General features: G+C 39.1%; 1 protein-coding gene across 2 annotated transcripts in view; it reads left to right on the top strand.

Annotated features, from left to right (window-relative positions):
• The window catches only part of LGR4 (leucine rich repeat containing G protein-coupled receptor 4), a gene marked incomplete at both ends in the record, with an annotated part of 108,035 nt that overhangs the window by 38,466 nt on the left and 49,038 nt on the right, over positions 1-20,531 (top strand). Inside the window, one exon of one of the 2 annotated variants that reach the window (XM_080695355.1) lies at positions 19,310-19,381. The exons of the other annotated variant lie outside the window; for it this stretch is intronic. Within the exon in view, the coding sequence (XP_080551481.1) occupies positions 19,310-19,381 (72 nt within the window). The remainder of the gene's footprint in view (positions 1-19,309; positions 19,382-20,531) is intronic. 2 annotated transcript variants of the gene reach the window in all.

Genomic DNA, 20,531 nt, shown 5'->3' with positions numbered 1-20,531 from the left:
AGCTGCCCTGCATAGGTTGAATTAAGAACAGCGAGCACGGAAGAAGGAAGACTAGTAAGGAGGCTGCTGTAGTGGTCCAGGGAGAGCTGGGAATGCTGAGGATTAGGGTAGGGGCAATGAGGATAGGGAAGAGAAATGAAGTGAGCTGGAGGAAGACATTCCCTTTCATATCTAGTGGTTTACCCCAGCAGTGAGTGCTCTTAGTGGAGGATTATGGAAAGGTGAAATTAGTGGAAGATCATGGAAAGGTGAAATTATATTCTACACGTGCCATTTTGGAAAATAGAGAAGCACAAGAATAATTTTAGAAAATAGCCATGATCAAAAGTTATTTAAGCATCTGTGTCCTCGCCTTCCTTCATTCCCCTGAGGGTGAACCTTTGTCTATCTGGAAAGCTGGGCTGTCCAGGACTGCTTGTTCTGAGCTCTCTGGTTTTGTATATTAATGTGGAGTATAATCTCTCTCTCTCTGTGTGTGTGTGTGTGTGTGTGTGTGTGTGTGTGTGATTGCTTAATTGTTGGCATGTAGTGACTCAACTGGTAATTTAAATTAATAGACGGTGCATATAAGCATGCTATTGTTCTTCTTAGATCTCGATGGAGCTTTGATTGGCACATAAGTGATGGTGTATTCAAATTAATTACTGTAGCTGAGAAAGAGCTGGGAAAACACACTAAGGAAAAAATAGATAGTTGTAATGTAGGAGTGAGAGGAATATATTCAACGTGAGAGTCAGCCTAGAATAAATTATCTTGGACTCTGAGAATGAGGGAACGGATGCCAAGCATGCGCAGATGATCTGAATTCTATCTATTCTGCATCCTTGAGGTGTGGTCAGCCGGTCAGCCCCTCCTGCTCCCTGATGGGGGCAGTGATACTCCTGCCCTGCCCGCCCTGGGCAGGGGCATCGTCACATCGGAGTCCCCCTATTCCTCTCTCTTAGGATTCTAACTCAGGCAGTCTTTTCTCCACATGTTTACACACATCCTCTTTAAACCTTGTGTTTCTTTTCCTTTGTGCTTTTAAATCTTGCCTGGTTACCTCAGGAAATTCTCCCCTTTTCTTTGTTCTATTCTGGAGCCAAAATAAAGGGGAAAAATTCTCGTCATGGTTAATATGCATGAGATTCATGCTGTGATAAACATATTGACAAATGATCCAATTACCGAATCCTGTGGCTACCACGCTTACTGCTTCCTTACAGCCGTTGGCAACAGAACACCACCTCTCCTTGAAGCTCTTCCTTCAGGTCCCCCACCCCCTTTTTGATCATTCCTCCTGCCCTTCCCTTCCTTTTCTGTTTCTCTGGTTATTTCTAAAACTGTGTTCTCAGCCATTTTGTTTCCCCCATCTCTTTTCTAGAGCAATACCATTGAATCTTAAGCTTTAATTCTCCAATTTGCCCTCTCCCCCACCTTTACCCCATCTGAGACTTCTGCTTCAATTGAGTTGACAACTCCGTGTTGGATAATATTATCACATGACCCTGCATCCTCACAGGTTTTTCCCTCCTGCTCTGTCTACACATGATGGCAGCTTTACTTTATCAGCAACATGGGGAAAAAAAAAAAAAAACAATTTACTGTGTCTTCTTCAGAGTCTGCCTTCACTTTTTCTCCAACTTCTAATCACTAATAAAATTTTCCTGGCCCCTCCTCTTACCTTTCCCTCTGTGTCCCATATTCTGCTATTTTAGTTCAGGACCTTAGTATCCCTGCTAGTTTATCTTTCCACTTCAACCTTCTCTCTACAATTACCCAGATTTTATACTTCCAAGCAGAACCTGTTTGTGCATTTGTTATGCCAGATATATGGAGAGTGCTTGCAAAACAGTAGTATTGTCTGCTTTATTCCAAAGAGAATTCAAGATAGTTTACAAATAATGCATGAGATAAAATACAAATTAAATGGCTGAGAAGATGAGGGAGATACCTCCTAGCTGAAGTTGGCTAAGGAAAGATAATTTGAAGATAGGAATTACTGAAGCTCTCCACCTAATATATGCATTTGTGAATAGTGGGTTATGAGTTTGACTCAGAGTGTTAGGAGCTGATGAAAGAGGAAAAGTTATCTATTTCTATGATTCCGTTTTGCCCAAAATATAAAGAGGACAAATTGTGTAGGAGAAACAGCTCTTCTTGGAATTGAGGTCAAAGAGAACTTTTCCCCCAGGGGCTCTGATAAAGGGAATTTTGTGCAATTTTATGCAGAATAATCTCCTTGCCCTTCTTAAAATATTCATAGCAATCCATTTTTTATGGGGCTGCTGCTTCTAACATCACTTAGCGTGGGCCAGCAGAAGAGTACCAGTATATAATTTCAATAAAAGTAGTTGTAAAGAAGTAATAGGGGAGCATAATCATCTGTAATCCTAGTACTTGGGAGGTTGAGACAGAAGGATCATAGGTCAAGGTCAGCCTCAGTACCTTAGTGAGGCCCTCCACAACTTAGTGAGACTCTCTTTCAAAATAAAAAATAAAGTAGAGCTGAGGGTGTGGCTCAGAGGTGGGATGTGTCTGGGTTCAATCACCAAAACCACACACACAAAAAAAGAGAAAGAAGTAGAAGTAATCATAGTCTAATCATAGTCATAGTCGTAGTAGTAGTGGTAATAGGGAATAGAAAAATTGTACGCATTCCACCAGCATATCTTTGTAAAATACCCTTGTAATCCTTGAAAAAAAAATCACTTATGGCTTCTTGTTCCTAGCCTCAAATGCCTTAGCTGGGGCATTCAGTGTCTTCTCTAATATTAAACTGTGTTGTCTCTCCACGTGTTGACAACCCTTGCTTCACAGTCCATGGTGTCTCCTACCTCTGATAGGTGTGCCCACTTGCTGTTTCCTGGATGGTTCTGCCCCCTGGGTATGTCTTCATACAAGCTCTCTCAGTTTTAGAGGTCCCTTCCCTCTGCCTCTTTACCTTGCTGTCCTCTACAGTTTCCCCCCTCTACTTAAGATCAGAGGGAATATTTTACTCATCATGTCAATAAAGAGTTGTTGATCAATAACCACCAAAGGGTCTAGGGATGTAGCTCACTGCTAAAACATTTGCCTAGTATGTTCAAGGTCCTGGTTTTGACCCCCAGCACTGGAAAAACAAAACAACAGCAAAACACAAAACAAAAACAATAAAGCTGTGAGTTCTTTGAATAAAACTATATATCGCCAATAACACATCTGCTCTCTTTAATGTTATTCAGAATCCCACATTAGACATTTTTATCTCATTTTAGACTCTTTAAACTTTCTCAAGGGACAGAATCCTTAATATGAAGAGAATTTATGTATTTACTTGGTTAAGTGCATTTAGCACTTGTTTTATATGTTTGTTTATTTTGATGTTTTCCAGGTAATGTTAATGTATTAGTTTAGCTCCAGTAAGAGGTTCAACTCTTACCTGATAACTTCAGAATCTAAGCACCATTTGATCCTTTGTTTCTGGGGAAATTTTTTCCCCAGCTTCTGGGCCTATTTCTAAACCATGACTGCAGTGTACTCCAGCTTAAGGTAGTAGAGGGACTCTGAGACTGTGATTATCATTTGGATTCTGATCTTGGTTGTTTGATTTATTAATTACTTTACTCTTTTGGGTCTCAGTTACCTCATTATTAAAATAAGATGGTTAGATTAGATGATGATTGGGTCATGATGATAATAGGAAAAATTACAGTAGCTGACTTTGTGCTATGAACACGGAGCCAGGCACAGACTAGAGATCCTATCTTCTAATCTTCCCAGCAGTGGTTTAAAGTCAGAATTGCTTTCCCCACTTACATTTGTAGGAACTGAGGCACAGAGAGATGAAGGAACTTGCCCAGCGTTCTACATGTGGTGAGTGAACAGGCTGTTGGTCTGGCTTCTGGGAGAAACTTTGAACCATTACACTTTTTAGTTCAGTGGTTCTACGAGGTGCTATTTATAGGACAAAGCCTGTATTTTGAAATTTTGAGGAAGAAGAATTAGTTTTACTGAAATCCAATTTTACATCATTCCTCCCAAGCTATTTTTGAATCTAGTAACTTGTATTTAAATGAAAACCGTACTCTCTTCCTTGCTTTTCCCCCAGAGTGTTTGCATGTAAGTTTTTTATTTGGTTATAGCAGTAGATGTGGGAAGGAAATTTGCCATTGACATTCTTTGCTGTGATGAGAAATGTTGCATTTCTGCATATCTGCCCTAGAAGTAGATTAGGTGTCACTTGCAAAGAAGATATCTTGTAGCCCAGTGCAATGGCATATATCTCTCATCCCAGTACTTGGAAGGCTGAGATAGGAGAATAGCAGGTTTGAGGTCAGTCTCATTAATTTAGTGAGACTCTCAGAAACTCAGTGAGACCCTGTTTCAAAATAAAACCTAAAAAAGGGTCAGAGTGTAGCTTGGAGATGGAATGCCCCTGGATTCCATCCCCAGTACACACACACACACACACACACACACACACACACACACACACAGTATATGTACTTTTTTTCTTTCTTTTTCTCCCTGCTAAAACCTTAAAGCCAGGCCTTTGACTCCCTTTGGAGAACTAGAAAATTCAGCCCCGCTTTTTGAAAGTGCCAAACCTTTGCTACAATTATTATTTAAAGCATTTAATGTAGTATCTGGCACATCATGCTAGAAACTGGGAATACTACAGTGAGGAAAACACAGACCCTAGCCCAGTGGAGCATAGGGTCCAGGTGAAGGGGCAGTAAATTGATCAAAGAGATATTGACAAATTCTACAAATGCTTGACAATTGTAGATTTTTTATATTATTATTACCATCCTGGAATAATACAGACATGGAACTTGTCTTTTATTCATGCCTTTTGCTAAGGCGATCCAACCCATAGCATCCCCTTCTTACCATCACAGTGCATCCAGCCTTGCTCTGCTCTACTTAGTGCTGCAATGGCATGGTTGGTTTATTTATCACCAACTCCAGGTACCTTTGAGAGTGAAAGGGCACCCTTTGGTATTTATGCTGGGACAGTAAGTGTAAACCAGGATTGTAACAGGTCAACTGGAATGTATTGTCGCCACACTTAATGGTGTCTAAATTTACCTTCCAGTCTTCTTACATTCTTTCATTGTGATTAAGCCTGTGTGTGTGTGTGTGTGTGTGTGTGTGTGTGTGTGTGTGTATACATCAAAGACACGTACTTAGTTTTTCTGAGGATTGAGAGAACTATGTATTCTCTTTCTTGTAGGAGTTTGTTTCCAAAGACATTATTTCTTCTCTGCTAATTTAGTAACAAAAACTGCTTTGATGAAACATCAAGTAAACTATACATTTGAGAGATTTTCTCAGATGAGTTCACGAAGCAATAGGTCTTCGGAATCTTTCCCTTGAAAGAAAACAACATGCTGTCATGAAATGTGTGTGCCATGAAATGTGGGTGTGTCTGTCTTTTTTGCTTATTAAGCAAATGTTATGGTACCACATGGCTTTCCATCCAGAACAAGAAACAAAGAACTATATGACCCACCAATACTAATTGCAAAAATTTAAAGAAATTAAAGGGTTTTTTTTTTGTTTTTTTGTTTTCTGAGACCCTTTGGAAGTTAAAGACGTGTCACAGTGGTGTTGCCCAGTATTTTAAAAAATGAGATTTTAGAACATTTGCTTCCTAAGATTCAGGCCTTGTGATTTGATTACATAGCGTCTTCTGTAGTGAATCAATCATTAGCAGTTTTAATGAGATGTAAGTGATTCCCAGAGGAATATCTTGAATGAATTTTTATAAACCATCAATTATCAATGTTGTTATTTAGTTAACAGAAATGATTAAGTCATCTTAGTTACAATTTTGAGTCATTCCTTTAAGGATAGAATAAGTCTTTTAAAAAGTGGCCATCTGAACAGAGGGAGAGGGAGAGCATGTGTGTGTGTGTGTGTGTGTGTGTGTGTGTGTGTGTGTGTGTTTGGGAAGAAGGCCTTGTGAACCTCATGATTTAAAGTGCAGGGATTGCTCCCGAGCCTGCATTGTGGGAAAGGTGAATTCCCAGGGAGCAAGTGCAGGCCTTGGATGCAGGCCTTGACCTTTGGCACCCAGCCTTCAGGGCGTGTACTCCCTTAGCATTTAGATTCTTCCTCTTGCCTCAACATAACATGGTTAGTGCCTCTGTGTCTTGAAAACTAGAGACACTCTTCCCTCAATCAGTTGATCAATTATTGGATCTGCAAACATTGTTTATGGGAGGCCCCTTTTGGATTTAGAGTATTAAAAGGGATTTACTGGAGGATAGGTTTTGTCTTTTCTTTTTCCTTTCTTTTTTTTTTAACCTTAAAGTCATTATTTTATCAAAAGATGGTTTTAGCAAGCTTACTTACAAACATTTATATACAGTCAGTGGGAAAAGGTCATGATAATATCATATACTTCTGAAGACCACAATAGGGTAGCAGAGTGGAAATTTAGGACTGGGGTGTAGCTTGGAAGTATAATGCCAATGAATGGGTTTAGCCTCCAGTAGTAGAAAATAATATAAAATAAAATAAAAAATAAAAATACTAGGGTACAAAGAGAAAGATAGCAATGGTTGCTGAATTCATTGGACAACCTGGAGGCACTTGGAAAGCAGCTGTAGTTTTAGGTTGGTATAAATAGAGAAATAAGAACTATTTGGTTTGAGTAGCCAATTACTTGAACCTTGGGTTCTGACTCTTTGACAGGGGATGCACACAGGCTTGGGGCTAAGCCAGGGCATTTCCATTTTGCAATCGGTATGAGAGAAGTGCATACATGCTAAAACAGAATTTTCTGTAACAGTCTGTACCTTTACTACATTTGGTGCATTTTGACTTTTTTTTTTTCTGTTCTGTTTTATTCTATTTCATTAAAAAAAAAAAAAAGATTTGGCTATGGCCCATTAAAATTATTTCACAACACATTAATTGGTTGTGAGCTCAAGTTTAAAAAATACGCGTCTAAACAGAAGTTTTTGTGGGTGTGCATGTTTGAAGGCAAGGACCATGAAGTAATGTTTTTCCTATCAGTTCTGTTAATAAGTGTAGCCATAATAAAACATAAACCATTTAGTTAATTAGAATATTTACCATCATACATGCTGTTGGATTGGTTTCTTTATGAATAGTGCATTATGTCTGCTAGGATGAAGTAATTGAATGTTTTCAATCTGCCCAGACGATAATCCGTACAATACTTCTTGTTGATGTTAAATGCACTATTGAAGTAGCATTTTGTCTGTGAGTCTTGGCTGGTAATGAACACCATTTTGTCATTGTAGGGTTAGCAGAACAGCTGTTGACACCCATAGAATGCCTGAGAACACCCATTACGTAGGAAGAAAACAAGGAATAATACAGTCTACCCCTTATCTGCTCCATGAGATGCCAGATGGTGGGATGTTTGATCAAATTATAAAAAAAAAGTAGTGCTTTTTGTGTCTTTGGCATTCATTTTTCTTTGCCATTTAATAAACATTACTTTAGAATTAGAGCATTTGTATTTTTCTCTTTAGAACACATCCCAAATTTGAAGACAAAGACTAAAACAGAAACATTCAAACTTTTTACTATTACAAAATATTGAATTAGCCTAACTCCTTTTATTTTTTTAAAGTTGCCTGTTTAAGAACACCTCCTTTAAGCCACACATGCCTTTCCCGGTGGTATGATATTCACATACTGGTGTTTTGTTCTCTCTTCTCTAACTCTGTAAGATCTGCAGCTCCCTGAAGAACACACCCTTCAGTGTCTTTGCTTCATCACAAGTATAAACAATGACAACATGAAATACTACGTTTAAAAATGAAGTCATGCGTCCTTGTTAATTGCTAAACTCTTGTCATTCTGACAGGAGGGGTGTTGTGTGTAAGCCTGTCCTCATTCACATACTTGCTAACATAAGAAAATGTGCCTACGAGTACAGATGGGGAAAACACGAATCTGAGGGTTTCTTATATTCTACTAATTATGCAAGGAATGTGCAGGATCAGGAATGCCCAAGTGGGAGTCATAATGATAGATTTGGAAAGGGCCTTAGGAATTATTGAGTACAAAATGTTTTATAGTACAGAAAGCTGAAATTCACAGAAGCTGGGCTTCTGCCTGGCTTTTGCTCCATTGCAGATTCTCAAGCCAGTGCTATGCTTTGCATTTGCCTCATAAATAATAGCTGCAAGAAGGCTCTTTCTGCAGCAGACTGGATGTGCTTAATCTCTGGCAGCTTTCCATACTCTTAAAGTAGTGATTTCTACAGGGCACCCGTAATGCCTTGGGGTGTTCTTTCTGCTCTGATAGGTAGTCCTCTTGTCATCTGTAGCCTGTTGCATTTAATGCTCAAATTCCTTGGTGGTCTTATCTTTTTTGACCATATTGCTTACAACTCTCTAATGGCTTGATGGTTTTATCTCTTTGACCACACTTTCACACACAATACTTCCTAGAAAGTACCCCTCACCTCCCCCAAGATACAGTCTATCTAGTTCTGAGGCTTCCATGCTTTCTTTTTTACTACAAAGACAGCTTGGACTGTATTTTATGTCGCAACCACAGACATTCCTATATATGTGTATATTATTTATATTAAAATGTAAATCTAAAAAAGTCATAAAATGATGCTTATTTTTGTATGTGACATACTTTATTTTTATTTTATAGTACTGGAGGTAGAACCCAGGAGCCTTCTACTACTGAGCTATATCTGTAGTGGTTTTTTATTTTTTATTTTGAAACATGGTCTTCCTAAATTACCATGCACCGACCTTGAACCTATGATCCTTCTGTCTCAGTCCCCCAAGTACTGGGATCATGTGCCTGACTCTGATGTTCTTAAGTTTGATATTAGCTGTTCATTATATTTATTTCAAAAAAGTGTGTGCAATCAGCTAAATAGATTACACGTCTCTGTCTGTGCTACCAGCTTAAAAATGTTTAGGGGCCTGGGCTTATAATCCCAGCATTTGGGAGGCCGAGACAGGAGGATCGCAGGTTCACAGCCACTTAGTGAGACACTCTGCAACTTAGTGAGATTCTGTTTCAAAGTAAAGAATAAAAAATAGGTATAGCTGGAAGGCGGAATGCCTTTGGCTTCAACTCCCAGTTCTGCACACACAGAAACACAAAAAGTGTTTGGGAGTGTTTGGGTTTGTAAAAGATTAGTGTACTGAAGGACATGAATGCCAAACACCCTAGTAAGCAGGATTGTCTTGAATAATGAAGATTTACTCTATTCAACATGCCAATCATGTCTTTACTGAGAAAAATTGGCAATCTAATGAGTAATACCACAGATAAAAATAACAGTGCTCTATAAAGTAATATTGTTTTTTTCTAACACAGTTTAAGAGCCCCCACTAGAAGCCTTTTTCTTGTTTTCTTTTTCTTTTTTTGGGGGGGGGGTTGGGGGAGGCTAGAGATTTTACCCAGGAACACGCTACCACTGAGCTATATCCCTAGCCTGTGTGTGTGTGTGTGTGTGTGTGTGTGTGTGTGTGTTTGTGTGTGTGTGTTACTAGAGATGGAAGCCAGGGGTATTCTGCCTTTGAGCTACACTCTTGGCCCCATTTTATTTTATTTTGAAACAGGGTCTTTCTAAGTTGATGAGAATTTCACTACTTGCTGAGGCTTCCTTAAACCTGCGATCTTCCTGTGTCAATCTCGCACAAGTACTGGGATTTCAAGCATGCACCATTATGCCTGGCTCCTTTTTTTAATTTTGAGAGGCAGGTCATGCGCAGTTGCTGAGGCTTGCCTTGAACTTTCAGTCCACTTGCTTGAACTTACCCACTAGCTGGGATTATAGGTGTGTGCTACCACACTCAGCTGGAAGCCTTTCTTGAGCTTTGGTTTGATTTAATCACCTTCTTCCACTGGGTTGCATGCGTCAAAGTATGCTTTGTTATTGTTTCTTTTGGGGATAGAGAATATGTCTCCTGTGGCCCGGGATTTAGGCATAAACCTAATAGATGTTCAGTAAAGAGAAGAGGCTAGGTCCAATGTCTTGCTGCAAGTTGATAGGAAAAAGCAAAAAAGGAGGCAAAACAAGAGCCCCGGCTTTTCTGATTCCCAAGCCAGTGGTGTGTACTGTATTTTTTGGTTTTGCTGAGAGCTTAGAGATAGAACCTCTAGACACAGTGGTCCCCCGCCCCGGGGAGGGGGTAATATGAAGAAATATAGTTTTATTCATTCTTATTTATAAAAAGACAATATAGGTATTGAGGAATAAGTTCTATATGTTAAAATTTGCACTTTTAAATATATAATTCCAAGAGTCTGGAAAAAGAAGTACAATCATATAACTGCTATCAAAATCAAGATATAATTGTGTGTGGTGGTGCAAGCCTGTAATCCAGTACTTAGGAAACAGACAGGAGGATGGCAGGTTCAAGACCAGCCTGAGCAACTTAGCAAGATTCTTGACAACCTAATGAGATAAAACAAAAAATTAAAAAGATGGCTAGGGGTGTAGCTCAGACATAGAATGCCTCTGAGTCCCATACCCAATAAAACACACACACACACACACACACACACACATACACAGACACACAACAGACACACACACCAATGTAAAATATTTACCCCCCACCAGCTATTGGCCACTACTCTGTTTTTGTCCCTAAGGGCTCACCTCTTGCATCTGGTTTCTTTGATGTAGCAAAAGGTATTTGAGATTCCTCCATGTTGTCTGTATCAGTGGTCTGTTCTTTGTATTGTTGGATAATATTCCACTGCCAGATATTCTAAAGTTACTTTATTCATTCACTGGTAGAAGGATATTTTGGCTGCTTTTAGTTTTTGGCCACTATATTTTTTTAGAGTGAGGATTGCTGGGCTATGATATGGTCATAAGTATATGTTTACTTTATTAAAAACACACCAAACTCTTTTGAGGCGGTTGCTCCATTTTGCATTGTTTCCAACAGTAACAGGAGTTCCCAGTAGTTCTGTATCCAAACTAGTACTCGGTATTGTTAACTATTATTTTTAAAATTCTTAGCCATTTTAATAGTTGCATGGCATCTTGTGGTGGTCTAATCTTTATTTTCTTAATAATAGCTCATGTTAAACATCTCTGTGCTTTTTTTCATTTATGTATATTCTTGGGTGAAGTGTCTGTTCAAATCTTTTGCCCACTTTAAAATTGGGCAAACTTTTTTTGTTGATTTTGAGGCTTCTTTCTATATTGAAATACAAATTATTTGGTTTTGCAAATTTTTCTTCTTTTTTGTGTTGTTTCCCCATTTTCATAGCAGTGACAGTTTAGCTATGAAAATCTTTAATGGAAAAAAAAACAATAGTTATTAATTCATGTGAAGTATGTGACCATAAAGTGAATTAAACATTCTTCATCTCTGGGAGCAGAAAGCTTATTTTTTAAGATTTCAAGCTTTCATTTTCTCTAGCCCTTTTGAGTTGCTAGGAAGATCATATACTTAGAATATTCAACTACGTCATGTTTTACAAGTTGATAACTTTTCTCTGCAGGAATTCTTTAAGTATCAATATGGTCGCTGTGATAGCTATCCTCATCAGGCTGCAAAGAAGCAAGTTTTGGATCACTTCTGCCAGGATGCACTGAGCCTTGGTACTTGAAATACCAGGGAAGATACCAGATCACATGGAGCCAATTTTACTGCTGCCCTAAACTGTTTGTATCAGAAATGTTGCACGTGACATTAGAAGGCAGTGTGTTGTGACATCTAGCTGGATTCTAGGAGTACCAAAACACAAAGAATCGAAAACTATCTCTGGAGCAATATTGGATTGAAATGGCATACGTACTACTTTGGCCCTATTTTGTCAGCATGACAAATGGTATCTTTATGGATAGGTAGTTGTTTTTATTGTTTTCAAAATGCAATAATACATTTTTTAAGGTTATATATTTAACTGAATGTTGCAGTGGTATCATGAATAATAATAGCATGTTAAGAATAGACCCAATAATTGGGAGGCTGAGACAGAAGGATCTCAGATTTGAGGCCAGCTTCAGCACCTAAACAAGACCCTGTTTCACAATTAAAATTAAAAAGGGCTGGGGGTGTAGCTTGGAGGTCAACTGTCCCCAGATTCAATCTCTAGTAAAAAAAAAAAAAAAGAAAAGGAAATGTATTAGTATCTTGCACATAAGTGGATAATGGGTACTTTGTAAGTATGTAATATTGACAAGATACCCTCTTTTCTCTTGTAAAGAAAAACTCCTAACCTCTAATTTCTTTTGGCCTTTAATAGTGAAGGTGCTCCCATTCCATTATGGGAATTTAATTTAATGGGAGTGCCCAAAGGATCTCCCATTCCATTATGTATGGGCTGCTAAAAATAGCATATATCTTAGCAACCCCTATATGGTTCCATATTTATATTTAAAAAGTCTCTGTTGGACATGGTGGTGCACGCTTGTAATCCCCGCGCTTGGGAGGCGGAGACAGGAGGATCGCGCTGGTTCGAAGCCAGCCAGCTGTGCTGGCTTAAGAGACCCTGTTTCCAAATAAAAAGTATAAAATAGGTCTGGGAGTGTATATCAGAGGTAGAAGGGCTTCCAGGAACCCCAGTACCACCCCCCAAAAAAAAGTATTTAATGATTGATAACCATGAAATATGATACTAGTTATTGGTAGGTATTATTAATAGTGGGTGGTTTTCTCTGTTTTTCAAAATATATATATATTTTGCAGTGCTGAGGATAGGGCCCCAGGGGCATTCTACCTCCAAGGTATAACCCCTAGCCCTATTTTTTTTTATTCTTTATTTTGAAACAGGGTCTCACTAAGTTGCAGAGGGCCTCAGTAAGTAGCTGAGGTTGTCCGTGAACCACAATCATCCTGTCTCAGCCTCCCAAGTGCTGGGATTATAATCATGCACCACTACGTCTGGCTTTTTTTATTCCTATTTTTAAACAGAGTCTCACTAAGTTGTGGAAGACCTCACTAAGTAGCTGAGGCTTGCCACAAACCTGGGGTTCTTCTGTCTCAGCCTCCCAAGTACTGGGGTTACATGTGTGAGCTACCACACCCGGCTCATTGTTTTTCAGTTTTAAAAAACAATTAGCATAGGTTTCTTTAGTGATTATAAAAGAATGGAAAGAAAAAGATTACTTGCTCAAAAGTATGAAATAGTGTCAGAAGAAAAAAAAAAACTACACTCTTAATAAGCTTTGGCTAGAAATTTGGTGTTAAAGAATGAGAGGGAGCCTTTCCCTTCAAATTTGTTCCTCTAGAGGCATTTTTCAAAGTTATTTTAGTGGGGTTTGTTTGTTTGTTTGTTTGTTTTGTTCATACAGTAGACATCTCTTAGCTGGAGTTGGCCTGAAATTTCTGTTCGATTACCAAAGACCCTGGACAAGTCATTGGGAGAGTTTTAGCTTGTGATTACTATCAACATGTACTTTTTGAGTTAAGGACATTATTGCGTTTTTCTTTTTCTAGAGAAAACATTAGAGAACCCTGTGTTCCCTAGAAGCTGTATGTAATTTAGTGGTTTTCTAAACTGCCAGGTAATATTGAAATAAAATTAACAGTATGGCAGTAGCAGTACAATTTTTTTTTTTTTTCAGGTCTGGATATCGAACTCAGGGGCATTCAACCTCCGAGCTATACCCCCCTGCCCTATTTTTTATTCCTTATTTTGAAACAGGGTCTCACTGAGTTGCAGAAGGCCTCACTTACTAAGTAGCTGAGGCTGTCCGCGAACCGCGATCCTCCAGGTCTCAGCCTCCCGAATGCTGGGATTACAAGCGTGCGCCACCATGCCCGGCTAGCAGTACAATTTTATCTAATATGAATAGGAGGGCTTATTCAAATTTAGCTAACACTGGGTCAGTCACAGTATATTTAAAATTCAATAATTCTGTAGCAGAGGGCCCAAGCCCTAGGAAGATGGGATGACAGAGTCTGCACTGGTACACGCTGGGCTGTCAGCAAACAGGTTAGGCTCCCTTAGCAGGCATTTTACAGGGATTTTAACAGGCGCCTTGTTGAAACATGATCATCTTTACTCTGTAGATACTTCATTCAGCATCAGTAGTGAATTTTATAGGGGGGGGGGTGGGAGATGAGAATTTAACCACTGGGCAGATTTGTCAGTTTCAGTTAAACAATTGGACCCTTTAATTTTTCATGTTGAAATCAGTGACTGCTGGTATTTGGGTGTTCAGGTTTATTTTCCTAGTGAGGTGCCAATTTTGAATTTCTAATCTCTGTGGTAAAAGTTTCAAAGTATTATGCTGTGTGAATATCAAAGGTCAGACTACTGCTTTCTCCTTGTTGGTGTACTTGAGAGATTTAGCTATCAATAAATCTGTTACAGAAATAACTATGTATAAAAAAGATTCTTCCTACCCTGTCCTACTAAGTAAAAGGTGTAGGTTTTGTCCCCAGCATTGTCACTAAATTGCTTGAAGTCATCTTACTCTGTTTGAGGATGGATCCTGTCTTTTCTTCTTCTAAAAATTTCCTATGACACTAATTTAATTTAATTTTTTGTGTGTGGTACTGGGGATTGAAGCCAGGAACATTCTACCTCTGAGCTATACCCCCAGCCCATTTTTTTATTCTTTTTTTTTTTTTTGAGGTACTGGGGATGGAACCCAGGGACATTCTACCTATGAGCTACACCTCCAGCCCTATTTTTATTCTTTATTTTGAAACAGGGTCTCACTAATTGCAGAGGGCCTCAAGTATCACTTAAGTAGCTGAGGCTGTCTGTGAACCACGATCTTCCTGTCTCAGCCTCCCAAATGCTGGGATTACAAGAATGCCCCACCACGCTTGGTTTTTTTTTTTATTCTTTATCTTGAAACAGGGTCTCACTAAGTTCTGAAAGACCTCACTAGGTAGTTGAGGCTTGCCAGGAACCTGGAATCCTCTTGTCTCAGCCTCCCAAGTACTGGAATTACAAGCATGTGCCACCATGCCCGGCTTATAATTTTCTTTTATTGAGGAGTACATGACTGTATCAATAACTGGGCCTAACTTATTTCTTTGTGTGTATGGTATTGGGGATTGAACCCAGAGGGATTCTCCCACTGAGCTATACTCCAAGCCCTTTTTATTTTATTTACTTTCTTATTTTGAAACATGGTCTCCCTAAGTTACTATACTCTGGCCTTGAACCTATGATTTTCAGGTCAGCCTCCCTAGTACTGATATTATAGGCATAAGCCACCATGCCTGGCTGCCTTCCTCCTCTTCTTCCTCCTCCTCTTCTTCATTCTCCTTTCTTTCAGCTTAAAATCAACTCCTGGAGTTCTGGAGTTTGACTTAGTATTTAGGGTCAACTCTTGGTTTGAGGTCTTCTGCAGTGTTTATTATTTCTCTTCTGTGAAAGCACTTTCTCTCTGCAAAATCTACCCAGGGCAATAACATGGTTTTTCTCTTCCTATTCCTGTCTCATTCTACTGAATTCAGATAGCTTCTAGGAACAGCAGAAAGAGAGATACTGATAATAGCTGTCACTGTGAGTTTATTACATGTGACTTGACATTTTCTGATGGTCACATGGCTAGTAACAGTGAATGTGCTTGCCTGTCTGGGTTGAAATCCTCAGTACTCCTCACCATGCAAGTTCACCTCTTACTAAGGCCATCAACTCTTGAAATGGCCCTTCAGAGATGGTTCTGACTTTGTATGGTTTTTCCTTGTTTTCTGCTGTACTTATCTCTTGGTGGGACTCCAGGAAGGCAAATGACTAGTTTTAATTATTGCTGTTGCTGGTGAGATCGCATTGCTCAGGGGAAATTGAAGGTACTGAATTGTAAGAGTATCTTCTAGCTGAAAAAATTCTAAGAAACTTTCTTTTACTTCTGCATTTTAATAATCTGTGTGGCTTATGAGTCTCGTGAACTTTAATTACTGGCGTAGGGCTTCCATTTGTAAATTATTATGGTTTAACTCATCACCCTAGCATCCTCTCTAACCTCTTATTTATAAAGTCTGAGTACCTTGGACTCTCTTGCTGGTGTTGGTGATGTCAGGTCTAGAATTCTGCTCTTAAGACTGTCTGTAGGTTGTTTATCACCATTAGCCCTCATTATTTTAAATGAGTACCCACCCACCTTATGCTTTGTACCCACATGTTTCCAGAGCTTCTCTGGAGATAACATCTTGTAGCCTCTTCCCTACATCTTTTTTTAGTTTATTAAAAAATGCTTTTAACTGAAACCCAGAAATTATTAACTAAAAGCACCCATAAAGAGAGAGCCTTGAGTGTATGAAATCAAGTAAAATTTGAAAGTCAGTGCTGCTCCTGAGTCTGCAGCTTTGAAAACAAAAGTTCATCATGTGTTGAACATATATTAGTTTGTAAATATGGAGTCTCACTAATTGCATTTACAGCTCGCAGCAAAATTACCTGTTGTGTCTTGTTACTCTAAGGGAAAAAGTGAGAGAATTATATATGTGTGAGTGTGTTTTTAAAAAATTGGAATGCACAGAATAGTGTGATGTAAATTGTCTCTAATTATGTGTCTTTTTCTGGTGAGGCAATTAATCAGTTCTCTCCGGAACTTTTTCAGATGAAGCAAGCAATCACTTTTTCTGTAACTGTGCTACTCATGTGGATTCAGATGTGTTAACACTTGGAGGAAACTGTGCTGAGCACCTCATTTTGTAAAGCAATAAATTATTGTTGCCTTTTCCCCCCTCCTTTTACTAGAATGACTAAAAAGGACCAATATTGTGTACTTTTACAGAATCAGTGTTTGCTCATATCAGATGATTGCTTTGCCTCTTCATATAGTTAAAAGTTGTGTTGTATACTTAGGAATGATTTTATTGGTTAAGGCCAAATGGTGTTTCCAGCAGCAGGGATTCAGTGGTTTCATAAAAGAAAACAAGTAAGCTTTGCATTTTGCACTCTGTTAAGTTGTTCAGAAACATTCTATAAAATGAACCTCCTGTGTTTTCGTCAGAAAGAGTGTGCTCCTCCATGGGGGAGCACTACAGAAAAAGGTGAATCATACAAGAATATAATGTCAGTTCAGTAAGCCACCCAGCCATTCAGCTTAGCTACTTCATTTTATAGGTGAGCAGACTGAGGCCCAGCATCATATCCTGGTCCTGTGCTTCATGATGGATATGAGTTCAGCCTGCTTTTTATGACCTCCATTTTGGTGCTGTTTTTCTTGTATCTTGCCCAAGTATATGAGAAAAAAGGGGTCCCTCTCATGTTCCCCAAGGATGATGATTGCTGGCTAAAGTGGTATTAGGACATGAGTTTCAAAAGAATAATTACTGAAGAAGCATATTAAGCTATCTTTAGGATTTGAGTTATTTTCAATGATATCAAATTTTAGAATGCTTGTAGTTGTATGTGGTCATAAATTTCATCTAAAGGAAAGTTTCTTGCTGTAAGAAATTATACAGACTTTGGCTCCTCAATTGGTAAAGACCTTCCTTTCTTCCTCTTTATTCAGTTGTCAAGGAAAAGTACAATTCCTGAGATTCATTGATGATGATACAAAGGTGTTATCTCTCCTACTTTCTTTTTTATTTTGGGGGCTAGGGATTGATCTCAGGGCTTTGCATGTGCCCTACTGCTTGCTTGCTTTCTTTCTTTCTTTCTTTCTTTCTTTCTTTCTTTCTTTCTTAGATGCTGGGAATTGAACTCAGAGGCTTTCTACCTCCAAGCTACACCCCCATTCCTATTTTTTAATCTTTTATTTTGAAAACAGAGTCTCACTAAGTTGTGCAGGGCCTCACTAAGTAGCTGAGGCTGGCCACGAACCTGGATCCTCCTGTCTCATCCTCCCAAGTACTTGGGACTACAAGCATGTGCCAACACACCTAGCTAACCCCACTGCTTTTTAACCTTGATAGGACTCAGGATTTGCTTTATATCTTGACAACCAGTGGAGAGAATAACTGGATTTTTTTAAAAAAATTCAAAGGCTCAGAGTTTGCAGTTAGGATCATGCATGGGCTCCGGAGTTCACATTTTCTGTTACTTGTTGAATGGCCTTGGGGAGGTTATTTTACTGTAGCAAGCCTCAGTTTCCTCATTATAAAGTGAGATTTTATGTGTAGTCTTGTGAACATGTACTCCATGTTGGCTGTTGCTGCTCCTGCGGCTATTCCTGTTATTCCCAAGCCAAGAAGTTTTTTTTCCAGGCCTCTCTTGGGAAAAGATAGAAGGAACACGAATTCCATTTCTAAATTTTAATGAGAGGAAAGATGGGGAGAAGGGACTCACCTGCTAGGGTACTGAATGTAACCTCCTGCTTGAGAAGATGATTTAACCTGATTGTATTGAAGAGAACAACACAGTGTGAGCTTTCATAGCCATTTCTGGAGAGGAGACACTTAAGAGCTAAGCCACAGAATTAACTACCAGAGAAGAGGCAGAGAAAGCTTGGGAAGACTGCTCACCTGACCCGTTGCATACTGAGTCTCTCCCTCATGAGGCTGTGTGGACCTGTCTTTCATGGTGTTGACATCAAGTGGTGAATGGAAGAGAAAGCTCAGAAGGCTGCTGCCAGGGAAGAGGGGCCTGGATCCTCAAGTATTTTTTTTAGCTGTTTGAACTAGTAATTGTTGAGTTACATTGTTGAGTGAGTTCTCTCCTTTCTGCTGACACTCTAAGGAAAAACTGGAAATGGCTGCATACTTATCATGTACACACTTGTCTTTAGCTTGCATCTGTTCACAGGCTAAAAATGAAATCCACTTACACCTCTTACCTGGAGGTCTTTTATGGTCTTTAAAAATATATATAGCTGGGATAGTGGTAGGACGTGCTTTTATTGTCCCTGAAAGGAAATCCAGGAGCCCCCTGGGCTGTAAATCTAGTAGATCAAGTCGTGGGGTACCCACTTGCTTGTTTTAATCAGGAAAATTACTTTGAATACTAGAGCACTCAGAAGCCACACTGGCCCACTCATTCCAGGTAGTTTGAGACATTTTTTTCCCCAAGAATATTTAAAGAGGGGAAATTCCAAGATCTGGGTTATAGAACATAATTTATACTAAAAGATTTTAACTTCTGAGCATTGCATTCTGTAGCCAAATTATGACTGTTCCTTATATCTTCTGTGCTCATTTTTCTCTTTTTTTGGTACTGAGGAATGAACCCAGAAGCATTCTACCTCCAAACTACACCCCCAGCCTGATTTTATTTCTTATTTGGAAACAGTTTCTCTAGGTTGCTGAGAGCCTTGCTAAATTGCCAAGGCTAGCTTTGAACCTCCGGTCTCAGCTTGCCATGTGCTGGGATTACAAGCAGGTGTCACTGCACCCAGCTCTGTGTTCATTTTTTTTTTTTTCATCTTTATTAACTTTCAGCACCAATTTAGTTTTCTATTGAATTAAATGATTTAAGGCCATATAGCTGACGATGCTCTTAACTTTATGTTTTTCAGGGATATCAGTATGAACAACATTACTCAATTACCAGAAGATGCATTTAAGAACTTTCCTTTCCTAGAAGAGCTGTAAGTATTACTTTGAGAAATATGAATAAATGTATTTTTCCTCCTTTCTCTTTGGAAGCTCTTACTACAGAGATAGCCCAATGTTTCTTTTTGGGGACATTCAGATGGCTTAGTTTGGGTGGCCTTTGTGCAAAGGAAGTCATGGTTTTTTTTTTGTTTGTTTTTTTTGAGGGAGGAACAAACTTAATTTTTAAAAAAGCAGTAAAGTATAATTACTGAAGTTATTTCTGTATGCCAGAACTAAAAAAAAAATGCTACTTCCATGTGACTTTTTTTGGCTGCAATTATTATAACCATGAAGCCTGCAGTGACACAAGTTAATTACAGTGTGGTCCTGAGATAACACGGCTGCTGCATAATTACCATTGTTGCCAAAGGCACCATAAGAAAATAACACAAGGTGCTTCAGGGTCATGATGCTGCCAACAACACAGGCGTGAGCTGGAGTAGAATGGCTGTAGATCCCCTGGATGGTGGTTGATGACTGCTGGGAATGGGATGAAGGCATGGACCTTCCTCCCGTTCTCTGGGATCACCTTTAGTTTGACAAATCTTTCTCTGCTTGCCAGTTGCATCCCATGGTTCAGCTTGACAGTTGGCATAGTAGAAAATTATTCTCAGCTTGTTTTAACCCTCATTTTGTTCAGCCTCCCCCATATTTTGAAGTCCATAATCAACATGCACCCTTTTAGTCTTTAAAGGAATTGGAAACTATTTTAAGGATCCTGGTGAAAAATATCAACTCTGACTTGAATCAAATAATATAGGCTTTTAAAGGCCAAGTTAAACCAGGCATGGTAGTGCATGCCTGTAATCTCAGTACTCAGGAGGCTGAGACAGAAGGATCACAAGTTCAAAGATAAACTCATCAATTTAGCAAGACCCTGTTTCAAAATAAAAAATAAAATAGAGCTGGGGTGTAGCTTGGAGGTGGAATGCCCCTGGATTCAACCTCCCAGACTTAAGTTGAAGTTAGTAGATTATGTAGTATGTGGAGGTAGTAAGGTAAGAGTTTACTATTGAGAACATCAAAGAGATATCACCCTGAGGGAACGTAAATTCATATTGCAGATTGTGCCATACAGGCCTGCTGTTGAGTACTAGGTCCAAGCCAGCGAATGTCTCCCTTATTAGCTCAGCCCCTCCCCTG

The sequence above is a fragment of the Muscardinus avellanarius genome, assembly GCF_963383645.1.
Source record: "Muscardinus avellanarius genome assembly, chromosome: 1".
Lineage (NCBI taxonomy): Eukaryota > Metazoa > Chordata > Mammalia > Rodentia > Gliridae > Muscardinus > Muscardinus avellanarius.
This window is presented reverse-complemented; position numbering and strand designations above follow the sequence as displayed.